Consider the following 27358-nt stretch of genomic DNA (forward strand, 5'->3'; position numbering starts at 1 on the left):
AAAAAGCGGGAAGGGTGTGTGGGTCGCGGACAGTAACACCGCGCAGTGTAGGGTTGTGGCTCAGGGACACGGGCAAGGCTGAGGAAAGGGTTTAAAAAACCAAACAAGGCCAACCCCCCAACACTTCAAAAAGGTATTGCACACAGCAGAAACTCATCCAGCAACTACTGACGTGTAGGGTTGGTTTGTTGTTTTTTTTTCTTCAAAAGTTTCAAGGTGCGCTGAACAGCACAAGACAGGGCTGCACAGAAACTCCGAAGGCAAAGCGAGGCCCGGGTGTTTGACTGCCGAACACGGACTGCTCCTGCAGCTGCACTGCAGAGTCCCGTGAACAGCCCTCAGCGCCAGCACACTTACCAGGGAGGATCGCTTCTGGAGGGAATCGGGGCAGGGGCAGAAAGAGGTCGAGTGTATTTGGAAACGAGCCACGGGGTGAAAGCACTACGACAGCTCTAGTGTTAAAGAGTCCCTCCTGTCCTCAGTTATTCAAGCAGGTGATCAAAAATACAGAAAAGAAGCTTTATTTCTTGTTTCAAATATTACATGCACTTTTAAAAATTAAAACTCTTTATTTAAACATCTCAATAGCATCTTGTCAGTTTGGAGGCAGCAAAGAATAACAGACATCTTGAAAAGCATTTACAAAAATACATTGCACAAAGTCCTATCTTGCTTTTTTTAAAAATAAGTTAGTGTTATTCAAAATATTCCCACCCCAGCTACCTAATTTCAATTTACACAGGATAATTCTAATTTTAAATATGTAACCTATAATATGAAAACAGCTGTACATGTGTAATTGAGCTCCTCTGCGTAGGCCATAGGTTCTGTCTCTAGCTGAAGTGAAAAAAAGTTCTTCACATGGAGACTTTTTTTTTTTTAAAAAACATTCGAGGACTGTTGTGCAACATACGTAACTCTATTCAGAAAACCAGTCAGCAGTTCCATGTGTTAACAGTTCATGTGTAACTATAAAATGCATTATAACAGCAAGATAAAAATTCTGCATACAAGTACATTTCAGGATTCTTTTCTGAAAAAGATCTTCAAAGTAGCAGTCCTAAGGGGGCTAATAAGCAGTTTCATCTCATTCTGCATGGAAATGTTGCTTCCAAGAGCAAGACATCACCCTAATCTTCTCATACCCGACCACGGTTTCTGGGGATGATCTAAAGAATGCCCGTATATTTCAATACAGCAGTACTGAGCAGAAGTCCCTCTTGTAAATGTGAAGTAGCAAGGTTTATTCCACATACTGCATTCTCACAGTACAACATTTACCAAGTATAACAATGAACCAGCCTAAGGAATTCTTGTCCCAAAGAGATCACTTTTGACAAATTAAGATTGTTTAATTGCTGTATACTAATGTTTACTAAGCAATTTAGCAGGCTTATCAGCTCCGATCCAGTTAGTCAGTACATCAAGGTCGAGTTGGAATTAACACTAAAGAACAAACTGGCCAAGTTGCTATGGTAAAAACCCTTAAAATAACTGCAGTTAAAGTTATCCCTGACTTTTAGAGCAATTCATGGCCACAAATCACAGTAAAGCATTCTCAGTCGCTGGTGTTTAAACTAGTTTTGGTTGTGTTAACTTTCCCTGACAGTAATGTTTATTATATTCCAACATGTATCAAAGCCACCCTTTTGGATCCACCAAAAAGGTCAAACCCAAGGGTCAACTGAAGGACACCTTTTGCCACAGTCAGTCTTTAAAATGTACCACAGTTTTTGGCTTATGGTGCCAAACTAGCAGAAGTATGCAGTTAAGTCCTGGATTTAAAAAAACCAGATTCCTAGTTGCAGAAAGTGTGGTTTATTCTTTTAAAAAACCTATACATTCATTTGTAATAAAATAGGTGTCACCTGTTTGCCAACTGGGCTTTATGAACCAGAGTAGTTTACATGCATTATTTCTCTCAGCATGGACACAAAAATATAAAGCTAACTGGCAATTACAAGCTGCGCATTAGAGCAAATAAAAATTATTTTTCATACAGTTCTGCTGACAGTCTTCTGCCTTTATCAGAGGATCAATAGCTCTGCAGTACATATCTTGTATCCTCGTCCTTTAAAGAATCCAGTGTTCTAGGCTTTCCGGTATATACAAATTGAGAACAAAATGTACAACAACAAAAACAACCCAAGCTGTAGTGTCAGAGATTATTCGGCTGGTTTCCCATGCACTCTGAACCGATAAAGGCATGTATATTCTGCATGTCCCCAGTTAGAAAAAATTCTCAATTCTACTATTTGGAATGCATTTTCACTTTTCTCCTGGAGAAGGAAAAAGCAAACACACAAACCAGAGTTAGGTTTCTAGTAGGAACAGGTGCAACTGAAGTTGCTTTCTTAGATTCCTGCAACTACCAACTTTTATTAGTAACTGTCATGCCTTGGGAAGTTTCTGCCACTTTGAACAGAACCTTCCTTGCCTTACAACTGATTATTTGTGAAGGGAGTCAGAAGAAGCATGAAGCAGACTCTTTATATATAGTTTAGCATCTTCACACTGTTTGTGTCCAGATGGCACAAACCTTTCCCCTCTTTCTTATTTAGACCACAGGTTTTGAGGCAGATGGGTAGATACTTTCTACCTCAGTTTCTACAGTGCCCAACAGAGAACGAGACCTTTGTCCTTCACTGCTCATTGTGCACTACCATAGTAAACACGAGTATCTTTCTCCTGACGCTTTAAATCTTACCATCCAGACTTACCATCACTGGAAACATCTGCAGTGGTTCTCCTCCTTGGTCATAGACATACTGTCCTAGAAGCTTGCCTTCTTCTTGATATTCGTCATCTAGACCCTATAACAACAGGATAAAGATTTTTGCTTCTGTCAAATTTGAAGTCAAACCAAAACCAGAAGCATGTCTGCATAACTGAGTATCAACAGACAGCATTCAGAAGTCTATCAAACCAGGATCAGAACATTTCCCATGTAACTTAATGCTTGTTCCGGCACAGCTCTGTATTTGAGTTTCCTGCACTGCAAATACTTGTGCTATGTTTATACGTTTTCATGGTCAAACCCCTTAATTTCCATGGCAAAAACCACTATCACAGTGTACAATATAAACTGCTCAGGACAAAGAAGAATGAGTAAACATCAAGGTTATAAACAAGATGGAAGTCAAGATTCAAGACACTTGCGGATGATTGCTTAAGTGTTTAGAAGAGCTAGACAAAGTTCTCAGGTATCACAACTATACTCTGATGTAGCTTGTGGTCTTCTGTTCTGCAGTCACACCTATGCAACTGTGCTGCTAGTTAAAATCAATTTTAAACAGATTTAACACACATCATAGATAACATGAAGAACCAAAATGGGGGGGGGGGGGGGGGGGGAGGGAAGGAGTGGAGGAAGGATGGAACAATTAAAGTGTATTAAAGAACTAAACCAACCTAAAAACCATCATCTCCCTTCAAAAATGTTTACTACTATATAAAGCAAAAGAAAAGAAACAACTCCCCCAAAATTAGTTGTAACACTTCTTATTCTTAATCTCAAAGCTCGTAAAAAATATAAGCAATTTTAAGAGCAATGACAGAAACAGTTTCTCTTCTTAGTTGTCCTCCCTTAAGTCATTATTTTCCAAGATATGTAACACAAATATTCTTTATGCATACAAACATCAACTTAATTTCAGAGACAAACTTACATATACTGAAAAGTTCCTAGGAGCACTGGTGATATTTCCTGTTGGTGAAAGTGTTTTTGGTATGTGTTCCACTGTAAAGGCAGTTGGATAGATCTTCATTGAAAGTCTAACTACAAGATATCCCTGCGATCCTTTGAAAGCCCAGCAGTTTCCTGGATACATGTCCGGCTAGACAGGAGAAAGGGGAGAGAACAGGATGGGACACAACAACAACAAAAAAACAGCCACAAGCATTTTGTAATGATTTTTTTGTAATGAATTCTGAATTATTAGGGACAGTCTTAGATAGTAAGCAGCAGAATATAATCTATTTGGTAGAACTCTTCAGGAAGACAGCATATCCACCTGAACTACCAGCAGCGTTTTGAAAACCCACCTTGAGATTACTTCTCAACAGGAACCCTCCCAGTGCTCCCACTTTACAGAAGGCCAATGCACTACCCAAGCCTCCTATAAGGCTCTTAATTTTGCTAGAGTAGGACTTAAGCAGTGCCCAGGAACTACCAGAAGAATCCCACTCTTGGGAACATAGTTCAAAGTACCCACACCCCCAATATATTACAGACAGAAACATCCAGCATCCAAAAAACCAATCCAAATCACTCAACACAAAATAACATTGCTGAATTTGTTTACTCTGCCTTTAATTACCTGAATCACCACTCTGGGAGACTGAGAGAAGTACCACAGAGGAATTCCAAAGAGGCTAATTAATGCTGTTTTAGTCTCATAGGTTTCAGAACAGCGAGTACTCAGAATACTGCCACCTCAAAAAAAAAAAAAAAAAGCATCAGGTTAGCAGAAATAATTACTCATTTCTTCCTGAATACTTTTAAGGCAGAGATTTATACAAAGATTAACTAATATACCAGTTATTTTCCTCATAAAAGAAACTATTGAAGATATTGTTAAAGTCTAATAATTTTCTGGGGTACAATGCTTCTATCAAGTACAATGTTATTTTAAGAACATGTTAAAGGTTTTTCATTTAGGAGGGCTAAAAGATACACATTTTTCCCTGATGAGTTCAGTGGTGTGTACACCACACACAAACACATCTGTGGTTCTCTATTATCCAGTTGTACACATGCTTAGAAGAACTATTCTATCCCCATCCATGCATACTTAGGCTGATGTATAACCCTGTAAACAACAGGCATAGATTGCAATAAGTCTGATGATCAGGCAACACACAAGGATACTCTACTAACCTTTAATCTTCATTTTAAGATTTTTTTAGTAAATAACATGAATAAATATAAATAACATGAATAGTAAAAATGGTGTTTCCTCTACTATTTACCTCCAGATTCCAAGGCGAAATCCACCATACCAGTCTTGTCTTGAGAGTAGAGTTTCAGTGCATTGTTTACAATAATTTGTGCTTGCTACAGATGTACACATAGGATAGGAGAATGGAAAGAGAAAGATTTTAATATCAAGTGATAAAACAATTGATATATACACACCTGTGAAGTTGCAAGCTTCTTTGAGATGCTGCACTCCATCACAAGTCTTTTAAAGCCTCTGTCAAGACAGAGGCCATTTTTAATGCATGGTTGTCTGTCTTAATACACAAATTCATACTGCATCTTGACTAGTGTTTTCTTCAAAACTTGCATTCTTTCCCCCACCTTCCCAAGACCCTGAGCTGCATTTCTTTGGTATACCATTGTTTCTTGGGAATTCTTCAATTTTCAAGATAGCATACTTTGAAAAAAAACACAAAACGTTCACAACCTGCAACAACCAATGCTATAGAAATATACCTGATAAAGCATTTTCTGTAGTTCCCCCCATTTCAATTAATGTTCCCAACATCTCTTAAAATCATTAAGATTTGTATCGTCAGTTATGCTCCACAAAACGCCTATAAAAGGACTCTATAGTTGCAGCTGAACTTTTGAGACCTTGAACTCACTCACCGCTTCCGTGATTCCAGAAATCCCTGCATTAGTCACAGCATTTGTTACTACTTCAGATGTTAGTTTTTGGTTTGTAACAGACATATGGAGAGTAATATTCTTGAGGATCTGCAACTCTAGATCGCGCAGCAAAGTCTGCAGATCGCTTTTGCTCACAAAATTGGACGTCAGCCATTGGAGAAGCGATTCGGGAAAGTCTTCTTGTCGATCACCAAAAAGCATTAGCTTCACAGATTCTTTGACCTGGGCATCTACCTAGTAGAAGCCATTAACAATTATAATAGAAATTATTAGTCTTTATAAACCATTAATACTATCTATAACAGGCACATGTGAAATCAATACATACATTCAGTACTACACAGAAGTCTAGCTTTCACATGTGCTTTAACTACATTGACTTACACTGGAATAACAGACTAGTCAGGTGTGCAAAAGAACACATGGGAAATCTAGACGTTTCATCAGTTTGGTGAACAAGACACACCTAGCAAAGCCCTAGCAAACTATGCAGTTTACATCAGTGGTCTGACTAACACTTCAGAATAAAAAAAGTTGACTGCAACAGTTCAAAGAAGGCACCATAGCAACTCTAAGGGGAGCAGTGTACTTGTTAGGCCTCGTTAAGCAAGTCTCTTAATCACTTACTTATGGTGTGCTTTGATTCCATATAAAAGAGCTAGATCGTATTTGAATGTTATCACAAGATGGTGTTTTAGTCAAAGTTGATAATCCCATATCAATACTTACTGTTGTATTTTGTTGGCTACATTCTAGTCAGACCTTATAAAAGGCTTCAGAAGAACTTAAGCATGATTTTTTAAAACAACTCTCAGATAACAAACCTAACTTGCTTTTACATAAGTTTCTTTTCCACATTTCTACGGGTTAGCAAAATACATCGGTAAGAACAGCAAAGTACTGTATAGAGAAGTGCTATTGCATCACATGTTAAATGCAAAAAGCCCTGCCATTGTAGAAAACAAGCCATAAACTCCTGTCTAGTAAAGTGTTCTGCACTAATGGAAAAAATTCACAGTACCACTACATAGAACACTACCATTCTTGCAAATGAATACTACCTGCACATTACTTACTACAGTGCATTTCAAGAAAGTTAGTGATCAAGTAGTACCAAGTTTTACTGGGACAGTTACAGAACCTACTTTTTCATGAATGACATCTATTTTCTCACAACTCGTCTTCATGCTTTCCCCAGTTAACAGCTCCGATTTCATCTGAGACAACTCTAGTTCTAGCTTTTTAACTTTGTCCAAAAGTTGACCATGTTCATCATCATCTCTGACAAAAACAAGGAATCAATAATTAGGAAAGAGTAGTTTGAATCATTCCATCAATTTCCAAAAGTGTGAGAACATACTTGTCTAATGCAAAGTGCTTTCCCAGTTCAGTTATTCACCATGATAGGTGCTGTGAGCTTGCAGTTCCTTGAAAATGTTATTTAAGGCATACTTAGGATTAATATATTCAAAGCAAAGTATTTTGAAGTTGTGGACAAATCCAGCAGTGATGACTTTAGAACATCACCAGGCTGACAAGTTAATAACTCAAACATATATAGATTTTGGGGAATCTAAGGTTTCTGGCAAACCCGTCAAACTTTATTTGCATCAGTTTGCCACTAGTTAGAGCAAGTTTCAGGTTACCCTACTTAAACCAGAGTAACTTTAGAGGCAGGTGTCAAATTGAGCTCAAGTAGCAGGTCACATACGACCAGTACAGATCAGTGTTCAGTGCATGCTATGGAAAAAGGTATCAACCATCATTCTAAAGCCATTTTACATTTAGATCCAATTTAAATGCAATTCAGCAAATAAGTGTTTCTCTTCCCTTTCCGAATGGGGAAACTACTTTATGAAGTGCTGCAGTTTTTATCCTGGTATTACACAGTACATGAGTGGAAAGTAGCATAGCTGGCAAACAAAAAACAGAGACAAAGGTTAGAATTGATACAATCTAAGAATTTAAATATAATGCCTATCAAAAGCAGTTACTGTATGCTTCACTGAGCAATTTGAGGAAATATTCTAATGCATTTATAAGACAATGAGAAGTCACTCATTCTCCTCCTCTATATAAATAGCTTTCTCTAGTAAAAAATGTAGTTGTAGGACTGCTCACACACTGGAAGTGGGCCTTGTGCTGATGCTCAGCATCACAGTTGAAGTCTACTGTAGACAAAAGTACTCCTGCTGACAATACAAACTCTTAAGATCAGTTAACTGACACAAAGAAAAAGGATTGTTGTATTTCAAAGAACATGTATATCACCATTGGTTAGCATCAGGTTTGAAAAAGCAAAATATTTGAAAAGTGCTTATACCTCACTGTTTTTGCTTTTGCTATGTCAAGCTCCTTCTGGATGTCCTAAAAAATACAAAATTCAGTTTTAGCAAAGAAACACAAGTGACAGAAAGAAGATAAAGAACGTTAAATGAAAATGAGAGATTTTAGCACCATCTATATTGGACTCTGTTCCCCACACGCATGTTTGTGCCTCTATAGTAAGATTTTATTCCAAATAGAACCTGCCTCACTGGTCAAGTGAATAATTTTTAATCTTTGGACTGAAACCCCCTCCAAGAAGGGCGAGCAAAAACACAAACAAGTTTTTGAGATTTAAAGAACTGCAATAGCTAGAGTAAAGCAAACTGGGGTTTGGGATGGCCAACAAAAAACTTAAGTCCTTTTTATCAAGAGGTTACAATTAGAGCAAGTTAGCAAAGCTAACTTCCAATACCTTGGATTCAGCAGAGAGTTTTCCAAGAAGGTCTTCCAGTGTCAGGATGCGCAACTCATGTTCTTGATGTAAAGCCAGGAAGTCAGTCTTAGAAAACAGGGAAGAAAGAGGTGGTGTATTTTCTTTTGGAGTACAAATAGCATAATTGATATTTTCTACAAAGCATAATTTTTATTTCATTCTGTAAGTGCTTAAGTGATTTATCCTGCATGTAGTGTGAGAAATTACAGAATCTGTAATAAAAGTAAAGACCTGATTCAGCAGTAGTAGGGGTTATATACAGGGAAGTTTACCACAAAACCCCTTCTTTGTCACTAGTCCTTCCTATAGTCTTCTTTCTCTGTATGAAAACAGGATAAATCCAGCTGCTTTTCAGCAATGTAAGACTCTACTTTAGACCAACTGTCTGGAATTAATTCTCTCAGCAATAACAAAAGGAGGAACAAATGCTAATGACTATTCCCTAGCATTTACTACCTATTAGTTAATTCTGTAACAGAAAAAGAATGCTAAAGTCCAATCACTAATAATCTGCATTATTAAAACAGAATACTTCGATCAGGATCAGAAAGCATCAATAACTGACTGTCTTACCTTTTCCTCCAGCTTCATATCTTTAAGATGTTGATCGATCACATTTTTTATTAGCTTCAATGTTTCACTTTTGTCACTCATCTGGGCAACCTGATCTTGAAGATTATGGAGTAGGAGCATTACTTTGCTATATTCTTCATCATGGTGATGGCATCTGTCAGACACGAAGGCCATTTGCTTTTCCAGCTCAGTTATACGACCAGAATCAAAGGTATTTATGGTATCCTAAGGTATAAAGATTTTTAATATATAAAAATCAAGACGCTTATTTACATTACCCTTGTGTGTCAAATAGTTATTGTAAAATATTGAAGACATGGGAGGTAAGAAGTCTTAAAAAGATACAGAAGTTCTTCCTTAGACTGTTGTCCCTTACCTTTGGGGGTTGCACAGAGTGAAAAAAATCATCCTGTGGTTCAGGAACATGAATAGAGTCATCTATTCTCTGTATTCTATCAATTCTTGTCCAGTTCAACGAAGGTAATGATGAAATGAAGCCATCAAACCCCCAGAACCATATACCTAGATCAGAAACAAAAAGCAAAAATGGTGTTCAAGAGAATTCTCCCTTAAGACTGCTTATATCTACAATTTGTCTTCCTACTTAAGGACAAAAGCTACCTTAAGTTTGCAAAGTAGCCTTCACAGTGGACACTACTCCAGTCTAAAAAAATCAGCATGAGTCAGCTTAAAAATTGTTAAGTCAAGCACTCCAGAATATTAAAGAAGATCCATCAGCACCACTCACGCAGTTGTATGGCAGACAACTTACACTTACATATCGTATATCTTTAATCTCACACTACTGCTTCCCTGGCACATAGATCTCATTTACTGATTAAGACAGGCCATGCTCACCGAAGGCAGATGGAAATACTGCTTTTTGTCTCAATGGAAAAATATCTTGCCTTATACCCTACTTACTACATACCACATTGCATAATATCTAATAAAAGTTGGAGGAAACTTAGGCTTCCATGAAAACAGTCTAGCATTTCACAAAGATTACACTTATTTTTGCAATATCTTAAGTGAGAAGTAGCAGCATTTTGCACACAGGGTAACTTCTTCCTTTCTTATTCTTCCTAGTACAGAGGATTTTGAATCTGTACTAAGTTTCTGAGAAGCTTCATCTTCTCCCCAAAGTAGCTACAAGTTTTTCAGGACACAAAGACATGAAACCGCTTTTCAGAAATGGCCCAGCACTTTCGGTGAATATTTTAAACTGAGTATGTTTATTTCAAAGTAGGCAGTTGGCCTGGAATAGTGTCAACTAACCAGTCTAAAGAGCAGTATTTTAAGCAACTACAGCATGGTCTAGAGCAAAGGAAAGACTTAGGATGAGTTGGTAAAAGAACTTAACCACACTTTTATGAATATTGACAACAATCAAAGCAATCAGTATGCAGCCTACTCTTTATGACCTCATTACTATTCCTATGAAGGGAGATTAAAAAAAAAAAAAGGACTTCAGTGCATTTACTTACTCACCAACTCTTTGTCTAAAGAGCTCTATGAAATTAAAACACCGATTTGTATTATAACTAAACTATTCACATACCTAGTAGAAACAGGAGTGGGATAAGAAACAGTAACAGCTTGTAGATCTTTGGAAGGCATCTAGAGAGAGAGAGGGGAAAGTTTACAAGAAATAATACATTTATCATATTTTATTGTTTTATAACCGGGTAAATAATTTGCTTACAAAACAATTTTTTCAAAGGATACACACCTTCTTAGAAGAAACACCTTGAGCAAAGACATCAGAGCAACAAGTTGATACCACCCTGTTCCAAGCAACCTGAACATGCCAGAAGCTGCCCTCCCTAGAAGACAAAAAAGCAGTAGTGTGAAACGTAATTACTGTGGCACATGTTCAAAGAAACCAAGCAGAGGAACATGCAACTGTGGCCAAGAATACTTTGCGCAGCAGAGAAATGCATGAGTACAGGCAACATGCAGCTTGTTAACATCTAGATTATCACAAGTATGACAGCATTATAACATCAGCTACTCAACAAAACCAATAGCCATGCAAAAAGATGAAGTGCTCATTTGTTATAACAATGCTATCTTGCCAGAAATTCAGTATTATTAATATTTGAATCCAAGTTACCACGCACTGAAGACCTCAGTATGTTTCAAGAAATGCACAGATTAGCAGCACCAGTTTTTGCCAAGAGGAATACCAATATAGGAAGTGACTACCAAACTAACCACACCCCATTATTCTTGACACCCCATATTCTGTGCTATTCACACACTCATTCCCTCATGAAACAGTCTGGTTAGTCTCCCATTATGCCTGTGAACAGAAATATACCCTCTCATTAAGCCTATTTTGGTCAATAAAGAAAGTAAAGCAGCACATGCATTTCAATGTACAAAAGCTACAGCATAAGCATAGTTGAATTAGTATAAGCCATGTACTGCAGATTCCTAGTTTTATCAAAAGAAACAGTCAACACACACGCACGGATTAGGATAGTAACCTGGAGAAAGAATGGCCAGCCAAAGTAGAGACAACACCTTCTGAGACACAAGCCATCCCGTTGCTCCCACTGTTTGCAATGTGTGAAGCATAAAGTAACCTAGATTATAACAAATTAACTCTATGTGGTAACATACATAAATCAGCTTAAGGTTCTTCTGCAGTAGATGCAGTAAACCAGACTCAATCCCCTGCCCATTACATGTTCTGCATAGTTTTAAAACATACCTTTCAGTAATCTACAAACTTGGTTCTTCACTATTTAAAAGCAAAGCAAACCACTAATAAATATGAAGCCAAGTAAAACCAAGACAATTTAGAAACAGCATTCTCACATATAAACAGAATGATCAACAGCATCTGTGCAGTAAGAATATCAGTTTTTCAAAAATCAAAGTTTACATTTTGTAGCATGTTTATCTAACAGTGCCATGCCAAGTATAACAGAGAATAGCAAAAAAAGTACTACCATTACAACTTCTATGCACATCATTACTTTAAAAGCATCTTAATCGATCCGAATTATACATAGAGTTCATTATCTAGGTTCATGTGTAGCAGAAGGAACAATTAAAAATTTTAAATCCTAGTGAAAGAAATAATGATGTCTAAGAAATACTGATAAATAATAGAAAATATTCTCTACTAAAAGTTACAAGCAGTAAATTTTCATTAAACTGAATGTTCCCAAGGATCTTCAGTATGTCAGTTTTGAGTCTCTTAAAAAAAGACCAAAACCAACAACAACAAAAAAACAATACACTATAACAAAATGCTGTAACTTAAAGCCCACTAAAGCCAACAATTACTATATCCAAGACTAGGACTGTTCGTTCTACAGAACAAACTACATATTATACATTTAGAAAATAATCCTACTTTTTAGATTAGCAGATATGTCTGGGTTAATCTGAGGGATTATAGATATACCAACCCAATATTTTGCAAAGCATTTAGGTGACTGAAGTGTCTCAAATCATTTTCCTTTGCTGAATAAAGAGCACTCAACAGATTCTTGATGCCTCTGTCATTCAAGCTAGGGAACGCTCATCTCATAGGGAAGATTTTATCCCTATATAAGAGTCCTGTAAAAATTGACTATCACTAGAACAAAAATAAAATGTTAAAACCCCTTTATTCAAATAATCTGCATACCAATACCTCATACCTTGCTTTCATTTAATGGCAGCTTTTCAACCTATTGAGCGCACAGACTTCCCCAAAGTGCAATAAATTAACAATCTGACTTGTTCTTTCTAACATACAAGATGTACGCTGGCCCTATACCTTGTTTTTACTAATAGGTAAGCAGTCTGCCAAGCTTGTACAAAAGGCAGTATCAGAGAAAGAAGTCAAACAGAAAAGGTGTTAAGTTAATTTTCTAGACACTTTATGCTTTTAATCTACTTTGATAGATGAAGGTAAACCCCACCCCCCCAAACAATATGTATGATTAATATTGTGAGATTGTGATGCAAAATAAAAGCAAAAGAAAAAAAAAAGGTCCAAGTCAACCTGCATAAGAAAAGGTGTGCCAAATGGTCCTTGCTACCCTTTTAGCCCATGAGGATTGCATGTGGTCTGTGGTGTATATTTCAAGATGTTTCTTCCCCTTACAGTCATCACCTGTTGGTTGTGGTAACAGTTGATTAATGGGACAAAGCCAGGATCAAATTAAGATTGTTACAAGATAACTTGAACAAGTCTATTTCATAACATCAGTTATCAAACCAAAAACCGCTAAGCAAACTTCAGTGGAATAAAACGTGATTGGGGAAATATTACATTACACCAGGCAATTGCCATTCTCCCCTCTACAACTAAGTTGCAAAACAAACGTTTACTTTGTAGCTTCCGTAAAGTCATGGGGTATCTGATACTACTATTATAGCAACAACCTGGTGTACAGCCCAAAGCTAAAAGACAACATCAATCATTATACTTACATATTGATTCCTCATTTACACCAAGACGGCTATCTTCTCTGTAAAACTCCTTTACATTCATGCTTCCACAGTAGTCTGAGTGAGCTGCAACACATTCAAAAAGCATACATGTAATGTAACTCTCAAGTTCAAAGCCTTTAATACAGGCACATTTTAGCTAACATATATGCAGATTTTAGCTAAACTGGCTTAGTTCACTATTAAAGCCAGGTTACTCACAGTAAACCTGAAAAATGATCAAGGAAGAAGCCTACTCTGTGCAATCTTTTTTTCCTTCTATAAATAACAGCGGGGCCTTTTTGTTCAAAAATCTTTCTGCTTCTTTTCAGATAGCAAAGTTAGTAAAAAAGCCCCTAAGTAACAGCTCATCAAATCTTGAGCCCCTATGCCCATCATTCTGTCAAATAGGCCAACCGTTACATCCTTGTGCTGGTTTTACCAGAGATCTTAAAGACTAAGAAGAGAGCATTAGCAAGTTATAAGGCACTGAGGCAGAGAGAACAGGAGAGAACAAAGTTTTATTCACACACAAAAATCAATTACCTTCTGCCTATGGCAATTTAACTTCACTCGTACAGTACGTATTATAGAAGAGAAAGCACCGAAGAAGAATCAAACATTTTTGGGAGAAACAAGATGTGCTTTAGAGTAGTGCAGAGTGATGATGGCAGTTTTAGTTTTGCAAGACTGATATAGTCAAGCTTTAAGTGCACAGTGGGCTTAAGGGTAACAAGATGGTCCAAACCTAAAGACATTGAAAAGTTAGGATTTGACACTATCACACCAAACAGTTTTAAAAAAATCAACTTAAGTTTCTCAATCTAAACATTACCTTCTACCACTTCCTAGTAAAAATCAACACGTGAATCTTAACTGTAACACAGATCTCATATGCGAATCCTGTTCCAAAACAGGAGGAAAGTATGAAAAGGGTAGCACAACTGAGAGGGAAAAAAAGTGAAAGATAGCAGCCAGCCAAAAGACTATAGAAAAAGAACACCATAGTGCCAAAGATGAAGTCCATAAGGAAAAAATAAACCCAACACACACAATCTGGCTTTGTGTGGAGACCAAGGAAGACAACTGAAAAGGTACCTTTAAATTCATAACCCAGCTTCAACAAAACCATTTGAAATAGTTGCACTAATAGTGATGCAAAAGATGCTGCAGCATGTTTGACAAATCGCAGAATCTTACTCGTGTAGAAATAGGTTCCTCCTATTGAAAAAAAACAGTGTGAACACAAATTATTCACCTGCATAAGGAAGTACTTCTATTCTCTGGTGACCATTAGCTTGTGGAAGAGTGAGGACGAAGCATGGAAAGCCAGGAATATGAAACTTAAGCAAGTGTGGTTTGAAGAGTCTGGATGCACTAGATATTACAGCAAAGCTTTTGTAAGAACCACACATCCTAGGGAAAACGCATTCAAGACGGAACATATGACTTCAGCAAGAATACCTTTTCTTTGTGAGAATTAAGAACTCTAAATAGCAATGAATTCCTTGCTTACAGAACTCAGGATTTCTCAGTGATGCAAGCTGTTGATATTGATTTTGTGGGTCACAGCTCCAAAGAGAAAAACTACATTCTTATTTTGGATTTGAAAGGATGAGGACTTTTCGCCTTCTCCACCTTTACATTGGAAGAAGTCACTGCAGTGGTCTGCCTCAAGTGCTAGAGACACACACTTCTTCAGAGCCACGGGAACAAAGCTGCAGTCCCCCATACTGCTGCTTTCCTAGAATCAGTCACATTCCAAGAACCTGCCATGTCTGTGTGCCCCTTTCCCCACGCTCCCCACGTTTGACCTAGACTAACGGATTCAAGTTCAAAGGAATGTACCGAGATGAGTTCCTTGTAAAATTCTCCTGTGTGAATACAGACTCAGGAGCACAGAAAACAGCTTTCATACCATGTCAATTTTAGTTCATTATGCTAAGCCAACAGAACTCCTATCTGTGCTACACATTTACCAAGAAGAAATACTTGCCTCAAGGCATTTAAAGTCACACCCTATAGTCCAAACAAACTGATTTCTTGCTACTGAAAACATACTTCATTCAAGAGTAACACACCTACAGAATCCCAAAATTGGTTCCTTTCTAATTCAAGGCCATTCAAGAAACAACTTCATGATAACTGAGAACTACCAACAATCAAGAAATTCAAGATGCTATGCAAGATGCAGGCAGACACAGTCAAGACAGGGAGGACAACCATCCATAAAATAGAGATTGCCTTGGAAAGCCAGAACCTTATTTACAGCAGATTCATTTGGTTTTGAGCTTTAAGAATGTAGTCACTAGGAAGTCTATTTGGAATCAGTTTTTCCCTTTGGAGTTCCATTTTTTAAACTAGTTGAAGTTTAGCTTCTAAAAACACTGTAATAAGCTGCAAGGTTAAATGAGGAGAAAAAAACAAAGCAGAAAGTAGGAAGGTGTCTCTCAGAGATTTCTTGGATAACAGAAGCACTACAAAGTAACAATTCTGCTCAATCTTGAAAGTTCCTGCAAAGAAAAAAAAACCAAAACAAAACCAACACAACTGGACCGCAAAGAAGTTTCTATCTGGAAACCCTGACCAAAAACCTCATAAACAGACACATATAGATGCAATACCAGATTAGGAGACTCTTATGATCATTGCTGGTTGGAACAGCCCATTGTGTTCCAAATCAGTTTGGAAATGTAACTTGCTAAGATACCATGGCATTTTCATTTTGAAATTGTTTAATTCCTACTACAGCAGCATTGGAAAAAAAAAGTTAATAATTATACATCAGAAGCTGACAAGTACATAAAGTTTCAACTGATATAGAGAAAGGTATTTCATAAGAGCTGATCTCTAGAATTTAGTTATTGGTAAATTTGGCAGAGTAGGAAAAGTGTTTAAATAACACCACATGGAAAAATGCATCAACTAAACTATATACCATGCTGCTATCCAGGTAAAACACAAGAAAAAGTAACCTACTAGATGCATGTTTCTGGCTCCTATCCCTAGAGTAAATTCTGGAAGATGGCACATGAGAAGCCGAGTATGCTGTAAGAACCTCCTTCCGATCAGAAAGCATGCTGCAGTCACTGCAAGTGTAGCCATTGATCATTGCGGCCGGTGTTTCTGCTGTTGCGATATCACCATTTCCCTGCATCGGTGTAGTATCGCTACCTAGCAAACCAAGAGTAAAACAGTCAGTGCATTGACATCAGTATTGCCATCACTAATTACCATTAAACAGAATGCATGTGGAAGGAAAAGGAAAGTGTAGTTACCTTTAGGGTCGCCTTCATCATCAAGACCTTCAAAGGAAAAAAAAAAAATTTGGTCCCAAATATAAGGAAGTCCCATAATCAACTATGATATCTGACATGAACTCAAATTTAAAGTCCCACTAATTTTAAGACCACAAAGAAAAGCCACTTTATGGTTAGTATTTAACATATTTTGCAGTCCACCACATGAATAGATCCATATATTCAGACATTAATGTAGTAGGGTAACAGTTAGTGAAAAGCATTCTACCACAGAAGCGGCAGACAACATAACATGAATGACAGCTACACCTTTTCTTAGCTCCCATGTGACTTTAAAGCAGCTAATTACAAGCTTATGCTGTTTCTGTTGCTTGGTAACTACTTTGGTACCACTGTATTTGAAGATTCTGTTTTAAGAGCCAGGTAATCTAAAGTTGAGAAGGTGTTCTACTAAGATTGAAACAATTCTTTACATTAGGACTCTGGGAAGGTTGCAAGCGTACTGACTAGAAACAAATAGTCTGAATCAGGAGATATAATAAGTTGTTGATCTTCTCCTACACAACATTCTACATAGACAATACTTTATGTAGGCAACTCCCATATTTTCCTCTTCAATGAAAAATTAGGTTCCAGAAAAACACACTTGTATATACTTGCAAAAAAAAAAAAAACAATCCCACACCAGCCAGCCACTACTTTGCAACTTTCAGATTAAAGTACATTAAGTTGAAACACTTGACTATAAACAAACAAGAAAATGCTTATCCTTTGGCTTTTCAAAGACAAGTTACATGTTTACCATTCTTTAGATACAGTATTCTATGCACATTTTGAAGAACATAATGATAACAGATAATTGCATCTATACAAGTCTATAGTGTCGCATCACAAAATCATATACATTTGCCTGGCATATTAACTTGACTGTGCAACGTGTCCTGATGCTGACTATGCCCATGAATCAAGTTTACTCACTGGACTGAATTTCCAGTAGGCATCTTAGCAAGCAGACATCTACAGCAAAAGAGTAAGTACATGCACATTTCAGGGCAGGATGGAAAAATGGATGGGGAAAAGCAGGAAGATGTGGACATATGTTTATACACACCAAACGATAAGCAGTTTTCACAGTCTGATATGAGCAATAGCAATGATTACCTACCCCAGAAATGATCGACTTCTGTCTGCTCTCGAATCAAAGATTCATCCAATACAGTGGATACCATTGATGCATCACTGGCATGGCTATTGAAACTGCTTTGGCTAAAAATGGAAGAGCTGGATAGATTTTTCCTTGGTGTGTGTCTTACACTGCCAGATTGTTTATTTGTACTTTTGCATTGCTTCAACATCCTAGGAAACAAAGCAAAGACAAATAAGACATAGCACTAAAGATGCAAATTTCTCTTCGCCTCTCATTTTAAATGAAAAAAAAAACAGTCAAGGTATTTTAATACCAACATGACTAGACAACTCAAATCAGGTTTAAAAGAAAATCCTCATTCAACCACCTATACTCTTGCAAAGACTTCACTGCAAACCACACACTGAACATAATTTTCAAAGTATGGCAGTAAACACTGAGAACAAAGAATAAAACAGCAGGTAACCTATGTTTGTACTACCGTGTTCAAACAGGAAGTCTCAAGACTCCAAACAATAAATTAACTTGTGATGATAAAAAGTGCTTACTTATAAGACTGTTCTCTGAAGGACATCTTTCCGGCATAAGAGCTGTCATGAGGGATATCATTTTGTGCATCATCTGATTTATTAAATCTTGCAGCAGCTAACCGTAAACTACGCCGTGACATTCTTGGTGAATCAAATACTGGATCTATTTTGTTTTCAGTCTCAAAATCCAAAGCAGATGAAGAGTAACTTGAACTGCAACAAAATAAGAACAGCAAAGTTACCAGAGTTTAAGAGAAAATTCCCCCAGTAACAAACATGCCCTTCAAGCTAGACTAAGTTTCCATTAAAAGCAGTTTATCTGGGGTTATGGAGCAGTTCCCACAAGATATGCCACATAACCCAAACAACTTAGAACTACATAGATATTCAAGGTTCTCTTAAGCAATTCATATTAAAAAGTTTAACAACTGAAAGCAAGTCACAGTTAGAAAGAAACAACCACCATGGAAACCACATTTGAAGTTGAGCCAGAGCAAGCATCCGTTATACAGCCTCAGACACATAGTTCTTTTGGGACCAATTTGAGAGGAAGCCATTCATGACACAGTTTCTTCACCACGCCTAGCAGCAAATTAAAAATCATGATGCTCTCTAAATTGCAAGTTAAAGATTCATTTATAGTCAAAGGGGGTTTTTTTATTATTTTTTGTTTGCCAATTCCTTGTTTTGAGAACCAAAGACCCATATGTCACACTACTCTGAATTTCCATCTCCCAACAAGTAGGAACTTCCCCCCTTTAAGATACTTAAAGACTTCCCTACTTTAGCTACATTAGTTTAACTACCATTACTTTTTAAAAAGTGCTTTTAAAAGATTTCTTAATTTAATGCAAATCATTAGAAATATTTAACTCTGAACAAATAAAAAAAAGTTTAGAGTCTTTCATCCATTTTTCTCTGTTTTATCCTACAGAGGCAAGTTTACATGTAGACAAGCCTCACATCATTACCCCAGAACTCTACTCCACACTTCTGCACTTGATTCTCTGAGAACCTCTGTGAAAATTTACAGTGAAGACAAAGCAGCAACACAAGGCAAACACAAACAGATTAAATGGAGGAGTCAGTAAGAAATAAATTTACTATAACAGAAGTTTAGCCTAAAGCAGAATACTTATCAAAGGAAACATTCAGTCATGTAACCGAGCACAGCTTGCTATTACAGGGTATTGCACAGTGGGAGTCCAGGTCCTAGAACCACTCAGCACTATGAGCGCTCTAGGCCAGCTTTCCCAGAGAGTCTGTTCCCTCCTGGACCACAGATATATCCAGAGCTGTAACAACAGTTACTTTAATATTCCTGGGGTTTTTGTTTGGTTTTTTTTTTTTTTTAAAAAGAAGAGCTGAGCAAGATATTGTTAACTAAAGCAGCTCCTTCTCCCCAAAATCCCAAAGAAAAACAAGCAAGCAAATTAGATCTGAATGAGTAGATTCTACTGTGCAATCTGTATTTGAAATGGAAGCTTTCCCTTTAAAAAAAAAAAAATAAACAGCTACTATAAAATGTAATTGTGCAAAAACAATTTAATGGAAATCATTTTCTTACACAATAATTAAAAACCCAGAACACTACAAAGTAATAATATAATATGTATTGTATTGCTTTGGCATACAAATATGTTAACATCAGAAGGCCCAGTAGCTACACTTACAGTAATGATTTAATTCTGACAAGGTGGGTGCTTTTAAAGCGAGTTTCTTGATTGCTCCACAATGCAAAAAGTAAAACACATAAGATGGGACTGTGTCAGAGCACATGAACTGCATTTCCTTCAGCTAAAAAAAACCCTAACCCAGGCAATGCACTGCAGGAAAACACCTAGCTGCTTCAGCATCAAATGGGCATTCAGCCCACAGAACCAGACTAGAGCTTGTCCAAAATAACTTCTTCTATCACTCAGAGGTGCACAGATTTGATGGCAGGTCTTCAGCAACACCTGCTTGATCTTATTGGCCTGCCCTGCTAATACTGCCACATGCAGCGCAACCCCGCGTAAGGCAGGAGTCTAAGCTCAGCTTAAGACAAACCCAGCATACATTACTATATACGTTATGCTTATTAATCCTTGCTTACATTTGGGTGGAAGGCAGAGAGGAAATAAGATGGGAGCCGCCTCATGTGAAAACAGGTTTAGTCTACATTTGGTTAGGTACAAAAGGATATAATTTTCACAGTTTTCAAAAATATTAAGTTTAGATAGCTTGCATTCTGACAGATGTGAAGTGAGAATACGAGTTAAATACAGCTCCTGTTGCTCATTCTGAAAGGGTTGGAGCCACAATAGTTTACTATTGAGTCCCTCCCTAAACAGTTGTTTCAGAACTCAGTTTTGCTATTTACACTTGCCACTATGCATTTGCTTTTCCTCATCTTCACCCAATGTTTCTTACAGACAGTCAATTCACGAGAACACAAAGTGCACAGGACAAGCTGACAGCTGTGACCAGCCTCAATTTGTTTCTGTTTATGAACGCTTGCTGTTATTAAGTATCTCAATGAACATTTATATCAATTCGGGTTGAATACATAGCTTGGAGTTGGGCTCTACTATCTAAAAAACATAATAATCATGGGATCTTTTCCTCTTTAAACAAAAAGACAGCTTCTCTCTTGCTTATGCAGGATAATAATTCTCTTCACACTGAAAGTGAATTATCTGTCCTCTGTTGGCAGGACTGTATCTAGAAGCCTCCTAACTTGCCATCTCACTTTCCACACTTTGGAAGGCAGCCTTTTTTTCTTCTACAGAAGAGACTACAGTAAACAAAAACCTCCTGCCCTTCCTTCCACAGGACAGAAATGAACCTGTACATTGATGGTACTTCTATGCAATATGCATGGCTAACCAAAAAACATCTTAAAAGGTGGGATGCAATTAGCCTACACTCCTAGATAACCCACACAAACAGTGCAGACTCTGGTTCCTTCCCCTGACAAACAGCTCCCATGGCTACTGGCAGATCTGCTGACTGGATCTAGTCTTACATTTCCAGCTTCTTAGTTATTACCTTGATACCTCCTTCACATGAGCTTCTACAGAATAAGAATGTCCTAAACTTCAGTGGGTTAATTTTCAAGTTATATTTTTATAAGTGGAATGAGAACAAAGTCTGCCAATTTTAGCACACCTATAGCTTCATCTGGAGGACCTCGAGTTATTTATTTTACAAGTACTCCTTGGAATGAAACAGGTAGTAATGTTCTTGATTATTCAAGATAATAATAGATAAATGCAATACACCTAGAGAACTATAGCTAAACAGAGATCTTCTAACACAGACACATGCACATCATCTGTATACAAACTTTCATATGCTTTCTGACCAGGGCATTACTTAAATTAACTGACCAAGGACACTACCTTGAGTTGTTTAGCCATTGCTTCGATAAGTCCCAGAACACATGTAAAAAACCAAAGGATTTTATTCAACTATTTTGCAGAAAGTTACATCCTGATTTAATGCTCTGACACAGGGGAAAAAAAAAAAAAACAAACCAAATTCTTATCAATTTAATATATATTTGTGAAGAAAAAGTGTTAAAGGTATGTGAATTGACAAAAACAATGCAACTCAAAAGATGATGGTGACTAAAAGGAAAGATCAGCCTGAAGAGGGGGGTGTAAATTTTATGTTGACAAGTGGGTGAGATTCACAAGTTTGACTTGCATTTTGAGGAGGATAAAGGTTATTTAGCTATATCAGTTTAACGCTTTTCTGATTTTGGGCTGGAAGAATAAAAGCACAAAGAACTACAAACAGTTACAAACACACAGTAATCTCAGTGAGTATTAATATAAATTCTATTAATAGGTCATAACCAACTCTATTAATAGCTTTGTGGTATCTAACTTCACCATACTACCTTCTGCAGTGCTACACACACAAGCCAGTTTCTTTAAAGAAACTTACAGACAGATTTTGTAAAGACTGAATTGTCAAAGGCAGAACAAGCCAGATCAGAACATAAGCAAACAAATACTGGTGAGGTGGAGAGGAAGAAGAATGAACTTCAGCACAAAAATATTTCTGATTAGCAACTCTGCCTAACTCACCCTTTCCTCAGATTCTTCAAATACTGCTTGACCCAAGGTTGGAAGAACTACACCAATAATACATGGCATTCTCCACAGATTTAGCAAGCAGCCATATAGCAAGGGTCTGCTCAAAAGATTGTAGTTTATTCTCTTGACACCCTGAGAGCAGGCAGTGTACCAAGTAGTTTTCCCCCACTATTTTAATATTTGGGGCTTCACAGAATTTTTCAAGATGAAATTTTAAAGAAAGTGCTTGCAAATACTTCCTTTCTACACAAGGAAGAATTAAAATGAATTCATTTCAACCTAGTTTAACTATACTTGCCTTCATTAAGTCAGTTATTAAACTTCAGCTTATCCAGCTCTATCCATTTCTGAATACCTATATGTAATACAGCTTAACAGCAAAATAGGAGGCTGAAAAGTTTCAAGACATGTAACCCTCCCCTTCTACAAAGGCCTCTTCACAAGTTCTCAGTTTTGCAAAATGGCAATCTTTGTTTATGTAGGAAGTCAAGCACTCCCATTGTCTTCTACACAAAACCCAAAGTCATAATGAACTATCCTCCAGACTTCAAATAGGATTTATCATTCTGCATCTTCCTTTCCTGGCAGGTTAATCTTCGCTCTTGTTGTATTCTTGTTTGCTTCAGTGAGAAACAAAACTCTTATCTGACAAAACAGTGGGCAAGAAGAAAAACCCAGCTCAGAAGGGTTTTAACCCCAGATTAGTTTAAGGAAGCCATTGAACTTTACTTTGATTTTCTTTTTTTTAATATGTGTATTTCCAAGAGTATTAGTATTAAGAAATTAAGATTGCTAAGACCTACTTATTCCCTCCTCTTCTCTGCGAGAAAGATTAGTCGCTGTGGAGAAGATTGTACAGTAGAACATACTAGTATCATTTCAGACAAATACAACAACTAAGGAAAAGAAATCAAATTAGATGACAATTTCACAGCTTGTTTTAAGAAAGATATGCTCACAGAGACATAAACAAGTCACTGTCTAAACCTGAAGAATCAAAGTCTACTTGCATTGCTCACAGTAGGGAAAGTTATCCTCTTTAAAAGAGTTAAAAGTATTTCAGCCAATCTAAGGTACATTTGCAACATAGAGCTACTTAAACTAGCAATATAATAGTGAATCTTCTGCCTGCTATAAGGCACATAAATCATCCTTCACTGTTCAGCATGCCTTTTCTTGAAATTAGTAAACCCGCTTGTATTTAACCAACATTTTACCAATGTTTTTCTAAAGATTTAGGAAGAGTTGCAATTTAATTGATGCAACATAAAACATATCCCATTTTGCAACACTGTTGACATCAGGCTATAGCTAAACAAAAAAAAAAACCACACCACACAAAAAAAACCAAAAACCAAACAAACCATGACCCCCAACAAAAAATGATAATGCTACAGTTTTAGAGTACACAAAATCAAGAATGTTAAACTAGTGCTCTCTTAATTCTACAGTTTTGCCAACTTCTGTTTTATTGGCAAGTAGCCAAGTATTCTCCAACCAAAATACTATATTTTAATACACATTAAATACATAATAATGATTTACAGGCACAAAATAGAAAAGCAATCTCATACTGCATCCTAATGAACAATTTTTTTTTCTAAACTTCAAGTTAGTTAAACCAATAACTCAGGCTCACTGATGTATACTTGCTTCAAAATACATCTACTAATTCAACAACAGGAAAAGCTAGATAGATGAAATCAGCAGCCACAATCTGCTCTAGTAATATTAAAAAAACTCAAATGGGCATCACAACATCTGTTTTGAATACATAATACAAAAACTAGCAAACACACCACAGTTATTTTTAGAAAACTGAAGTGATTTGAGGAACAGTCTAATAATGGTCAGTTTAACAAAAAGATACAAGAAATAGCAAGTTCATTAGAATACAGATTTTAGATTCACACAACAAGCAGTTTTGCTAAAACAAGTAACCAATATGCCACTTCCAGCCAAGTTCCACGTTAGTAGCAATGAGTGCGTATCAAACAGTGTTTTAAAGTGAAAATGGCACCAAGTCGCAAAAGAAAACACACACAGAAGTTACAAGACATACCAGAAAACATCTAATAATTTTGATGACATACTTGTAGAAATAAAAGAGCAATTGTAACTAGGCGGAGACTAGTTATTCATAGCAACTAATAAACACTGAGTCATTATCTTAGTCATTGTCCTGTTAGTTCAGCATGTATTCCTTCCTCCATGTAGGACACAGCAGTTATTTTCAAAACAGACCAGATAAAGCACGCTTCTTCAAAGTAGTCGGCTACTTACCATGAAAACTAAACTCTCCATAATTAACAACATTCAGAGAACATACAGTTTCTCTACAAGAAGAAAAGAGTTCTCACCTGAGTGCATATGTATAGCCAGTGTTCTCTGGCAGACATTGGGGAGGAGTGTACGTGTGTAGACGTGAAAAGTCCATGTTGACTGTTTCAAATCATACTGTAAAAGGTGAAAATAAAGTAATGCAATGACTTAAAATTACATAAAGTCAATGTAGGAGCCCTTGCATTGTTCAGCCTGTATTATGAAGTATTGAAAAAAAAGAAAGCTACTGTTACCAGAAATATGGAGCTCTCAATATTTCAGCAGTATTGCTGCTAGCACTAGATATCCTTTATCATTACTGCATGAAGCTCAGTGTATTTCTGACCATGACTGTCCTTACGATACTCTATTTTCCGCAATTTCCGAGTTCTCTGGAACATTACTGTAATATGAACCAAGCTCTTATCACAACTCTACCACAACACTTCCACAGGAACTAAGTTATGCTAGCAACCCCAAAAGCTAAGCATAAAAATTTAAAAAACTACATAGCCATGCTTTCAGAGATCTCTTCACAATGAGTTTTGCTTTGAAAGCCCATTGAGCAACACACAGGCTGTTCTGTGCACCAACGAAGTGTAACACAGATGAAACTTGAGAAAGTTTTTACATATAGTCAAATCATTTTACTCTACAACCTTTGAACACCATCCACTAAGCAGCAAGGGAGTTTCCTTCATTTCACATAAAATTCTAATATTTGGTATCGGTTAATTTATTCCTGTCATAAAAAACACTGAATACACACCCTAGCAGAAAAGCCAACTGCAAAATGACTCACATGGCTAGAATTAGGTACATTTTCCAGAGTGCCATCCACTTCCAAAAAAAACCCAACAAAAAAACCACCAAAACCACCAAACCAAAACCACCCCACACTCATAAAACTTTCCATGGGGTCTTTGAAAGGTATTATAGCTTTAGGAAGAAAATAAAAACTGATGTTGTCATATCGAGAAACTGTAGGGCTGCATGGGTGACTATTTGTGGCGTTATGTACAATTTGACTTTCAAGTTCAAAATATTTGCAAAAAACCTTGAGCCTTTCTCATTTTTTTTTAGCCACAAGAAAAGTTTTGCTTTTCTAGAAAAGATTCTTAGATAGCAGGTTATTCATGGTTAACAAATAGGAATTTGGCTATCCTGGATTTGCATGGTTAGGAAAGCAGAATCTTGGCTATTTTCAGATTATCTACAGCTCCTGTTTCAGCAGCAGTAAAAGATATTCCACACAACTGTGATGACATGCCTAAACTAAGGTAAGAATATCCCTAGCTATGCTTTAATTCTTATAATCAAAACATCAACAAGTAACTCATTTTGGGGATGCACTTTGCTATGCTGAAATAGGAGTTTTCATTTGTATAGCTACATATACATAAAAAAAAAAAAAGAGACAAAAAGCAGTGAGGTACAAGTAATAGCAGCTCAAAAAGAAATCTCTACACATAACATTAAAATGCTCTTGGTCAGTCCACCTGTAGACTCCAAATCCTGATGTCAAGGCAGGAAGATATTTCCATTACTACTGAAGACAGAGTTTCCTTCTTGTTTTTACATATCAAAACTTACAGGCCTAAACATTGTAGCTTTCTGAATGCAAGCACCTCTCATGCATTTGTGGGGTTAATGAAAAATAAGGTCTCACCTCTGCTATTTACACATCTTTTAATATCATAGAGAAAGCATTTCCACTAAGTGATCTTTCTCTACACTTACTTCACTTGTCCCAGAGCCATGACGCTTCCACTGGCTTGTATATGAAATTAGTTGTTTGTTTAGAGGAAGCTTAAATCAGTAGTGCAGAAGCATTAGCAAAGAAGTCTTCTAATTCTCTTGCAGCAAATACTGCTCAAAGACATAACAGCTGCTGCCATACTTTAAGAACAAATAAGAGCTCATTTTAGAACATAGGAAATGGGGACCAGAGAGTAACGGTTCCCCTGTAATGAAAGTGGAAATACAGTGAATTTCAAGGTGAGGGATATTGATAACATCAGACAGCACTTGTTTTAAACAACAGCAAAACAGATTTCTCGGACGCAAAACAGATTTCTCGGACATATGCCAGTTGAAATTCAAAACAGTGATTAAGGCTGATCTGTTTAAATTGGTCCATCCCAATAGAAAGATTTTGAAACCGCAAGCTAGGGAAACGTCTGTTTAGTTTCCACCAGAGCTGATCTTGACTGCTCAGCACACATCATTTCATCAATAAACCTAGTTTTTAACTGGCAACTCAATAGCCGATATCGTGCTTTTGACACCCAGCAATATTTTCCCACATGGAAAGCTAGGCTACGTGAGTGAGCTTTCAGTAGCTACCCAACTCCTCCCTCTGCCTCTGCTACCCATATGGGCCGGGCAAAGGCAGACCTTGAAAAATAACATATTGGCTCAGTTTCTTTCCTGTTCTTTTTCCCTTCCCCATCGATTCTCTCCTTACTTGATTTCTGAAGAAAACAAATGCTAGAACTTACATCATATTCCTTATTTGATAAGGTTTGAAATATATCATTAAGTTAGTACTAGATAAAATATGTACTTGACAGTGGCACTGCTAACTGAAAAGCCTTGAAGAAATTTATGCGTAGGTCTATTAATAGCTGGT

At 37.0% G+C, this 27358-nt stretch overlaps 1 protein-coding gene across 18 annotated transcripts in view; it reads right to left on the bottom strand.

Annotated features, from left to right (window-relative positions):
• Positions 1–505: 505 nt before the first annotated feature.
• The window catches only part of SUN1 (Sad1 and UNC84 domain containing 1), a 35968-nt gene continuing 9115 nt past the window's right edge, over positions 506–27358 (bottom strand). For 8 of the 18 annotated variants that reach the window (XM_041120383.1, XM_030001537.2, XM_041120382.1 and 5 more), the window contains exons 2-23: positions 24765–24861; positions 18338–18532; positions 17808–17998; positions 16661–16687; positions 16362–16556; positions 14481–14603; positions 13386–13469; positions 12955–13065; positions 11441–11539; positions 10681–10774; positions 10510–10568; positions 9325–9470; positions 8949–9173; positions 8355–8441; positions 7938–7981; positions 6760–6895; positions 5594–5848; positions 4972–5056; positions 4320–4435; positions 3669–3836; positions 2721–2813; positions 506–2279 (exon numbers count right to left, since the gene is read on the bottom strand). In XM_041120383.1, the coding sequence (XP_040976317.1) occupies positions 2166–2279; positions 2721–2813; positions 3669–3836; positions 4320–4435; positions 4972–5056; positions 5594–5848; positions 6760–6895; positions 7938–7981; positions 8355–8441; positions 8949–9173; positions 9325–9470; positions 10510–10568; positions 10681–10774; positions 11441–11539; positions 12955–13065; positions 13386–13469; positions 14481–14603; positions 16362–16556; positions 16661–16687; positions 17808–17998; positions 18338–18532; positions 24765–24841 (2724 nt within the window). In that variant the 5' untranslated portion in view covers positions 24842–24861 and the 3' untranslated portion in view covers positions 506–2165. Of the gene's footprint in view, positions 2280–2720; positions 2814–3668; positions 3837–4319; positions 4436–4971; positions 5379–5593; positions 5849–6759; positions 6896–7937; positions 7982–8354; positions 8442–8948; positions 9174–9324; positions 9471–10509; positions 10569–10680; positions 10775–11440; positions 11540–12954; positions 13066–13385; positions 13470–14480; positions 14604–16361; positions 16557–16660; positions 16688–17807; positions 17999–18337; positions 18533–24764; positions 24862–27358 lie in introns of those variants that run through there. The other 10 variants (XM_030001554.2, XM_030001553.2, XM_030001548.2 and 7 more) reach the window with 9 other exon arrangements.

The sequence above is a fragment of the Aquila chrysaetos genome, chromosome 25 (genome assembly GCF_900496995.4).
Source record: "Aquila chrysaetos chrysaetos chromosome 25, bAquChr1.4, whole genome shotgun sequence".
NCBI classification, from domain to species: domain Eukaryota; kingdom Metazoa; phylum Chordata; class Aves; order Accipitriformes; family Accipitridae; genus Aquila; species Aquila chrysaetos.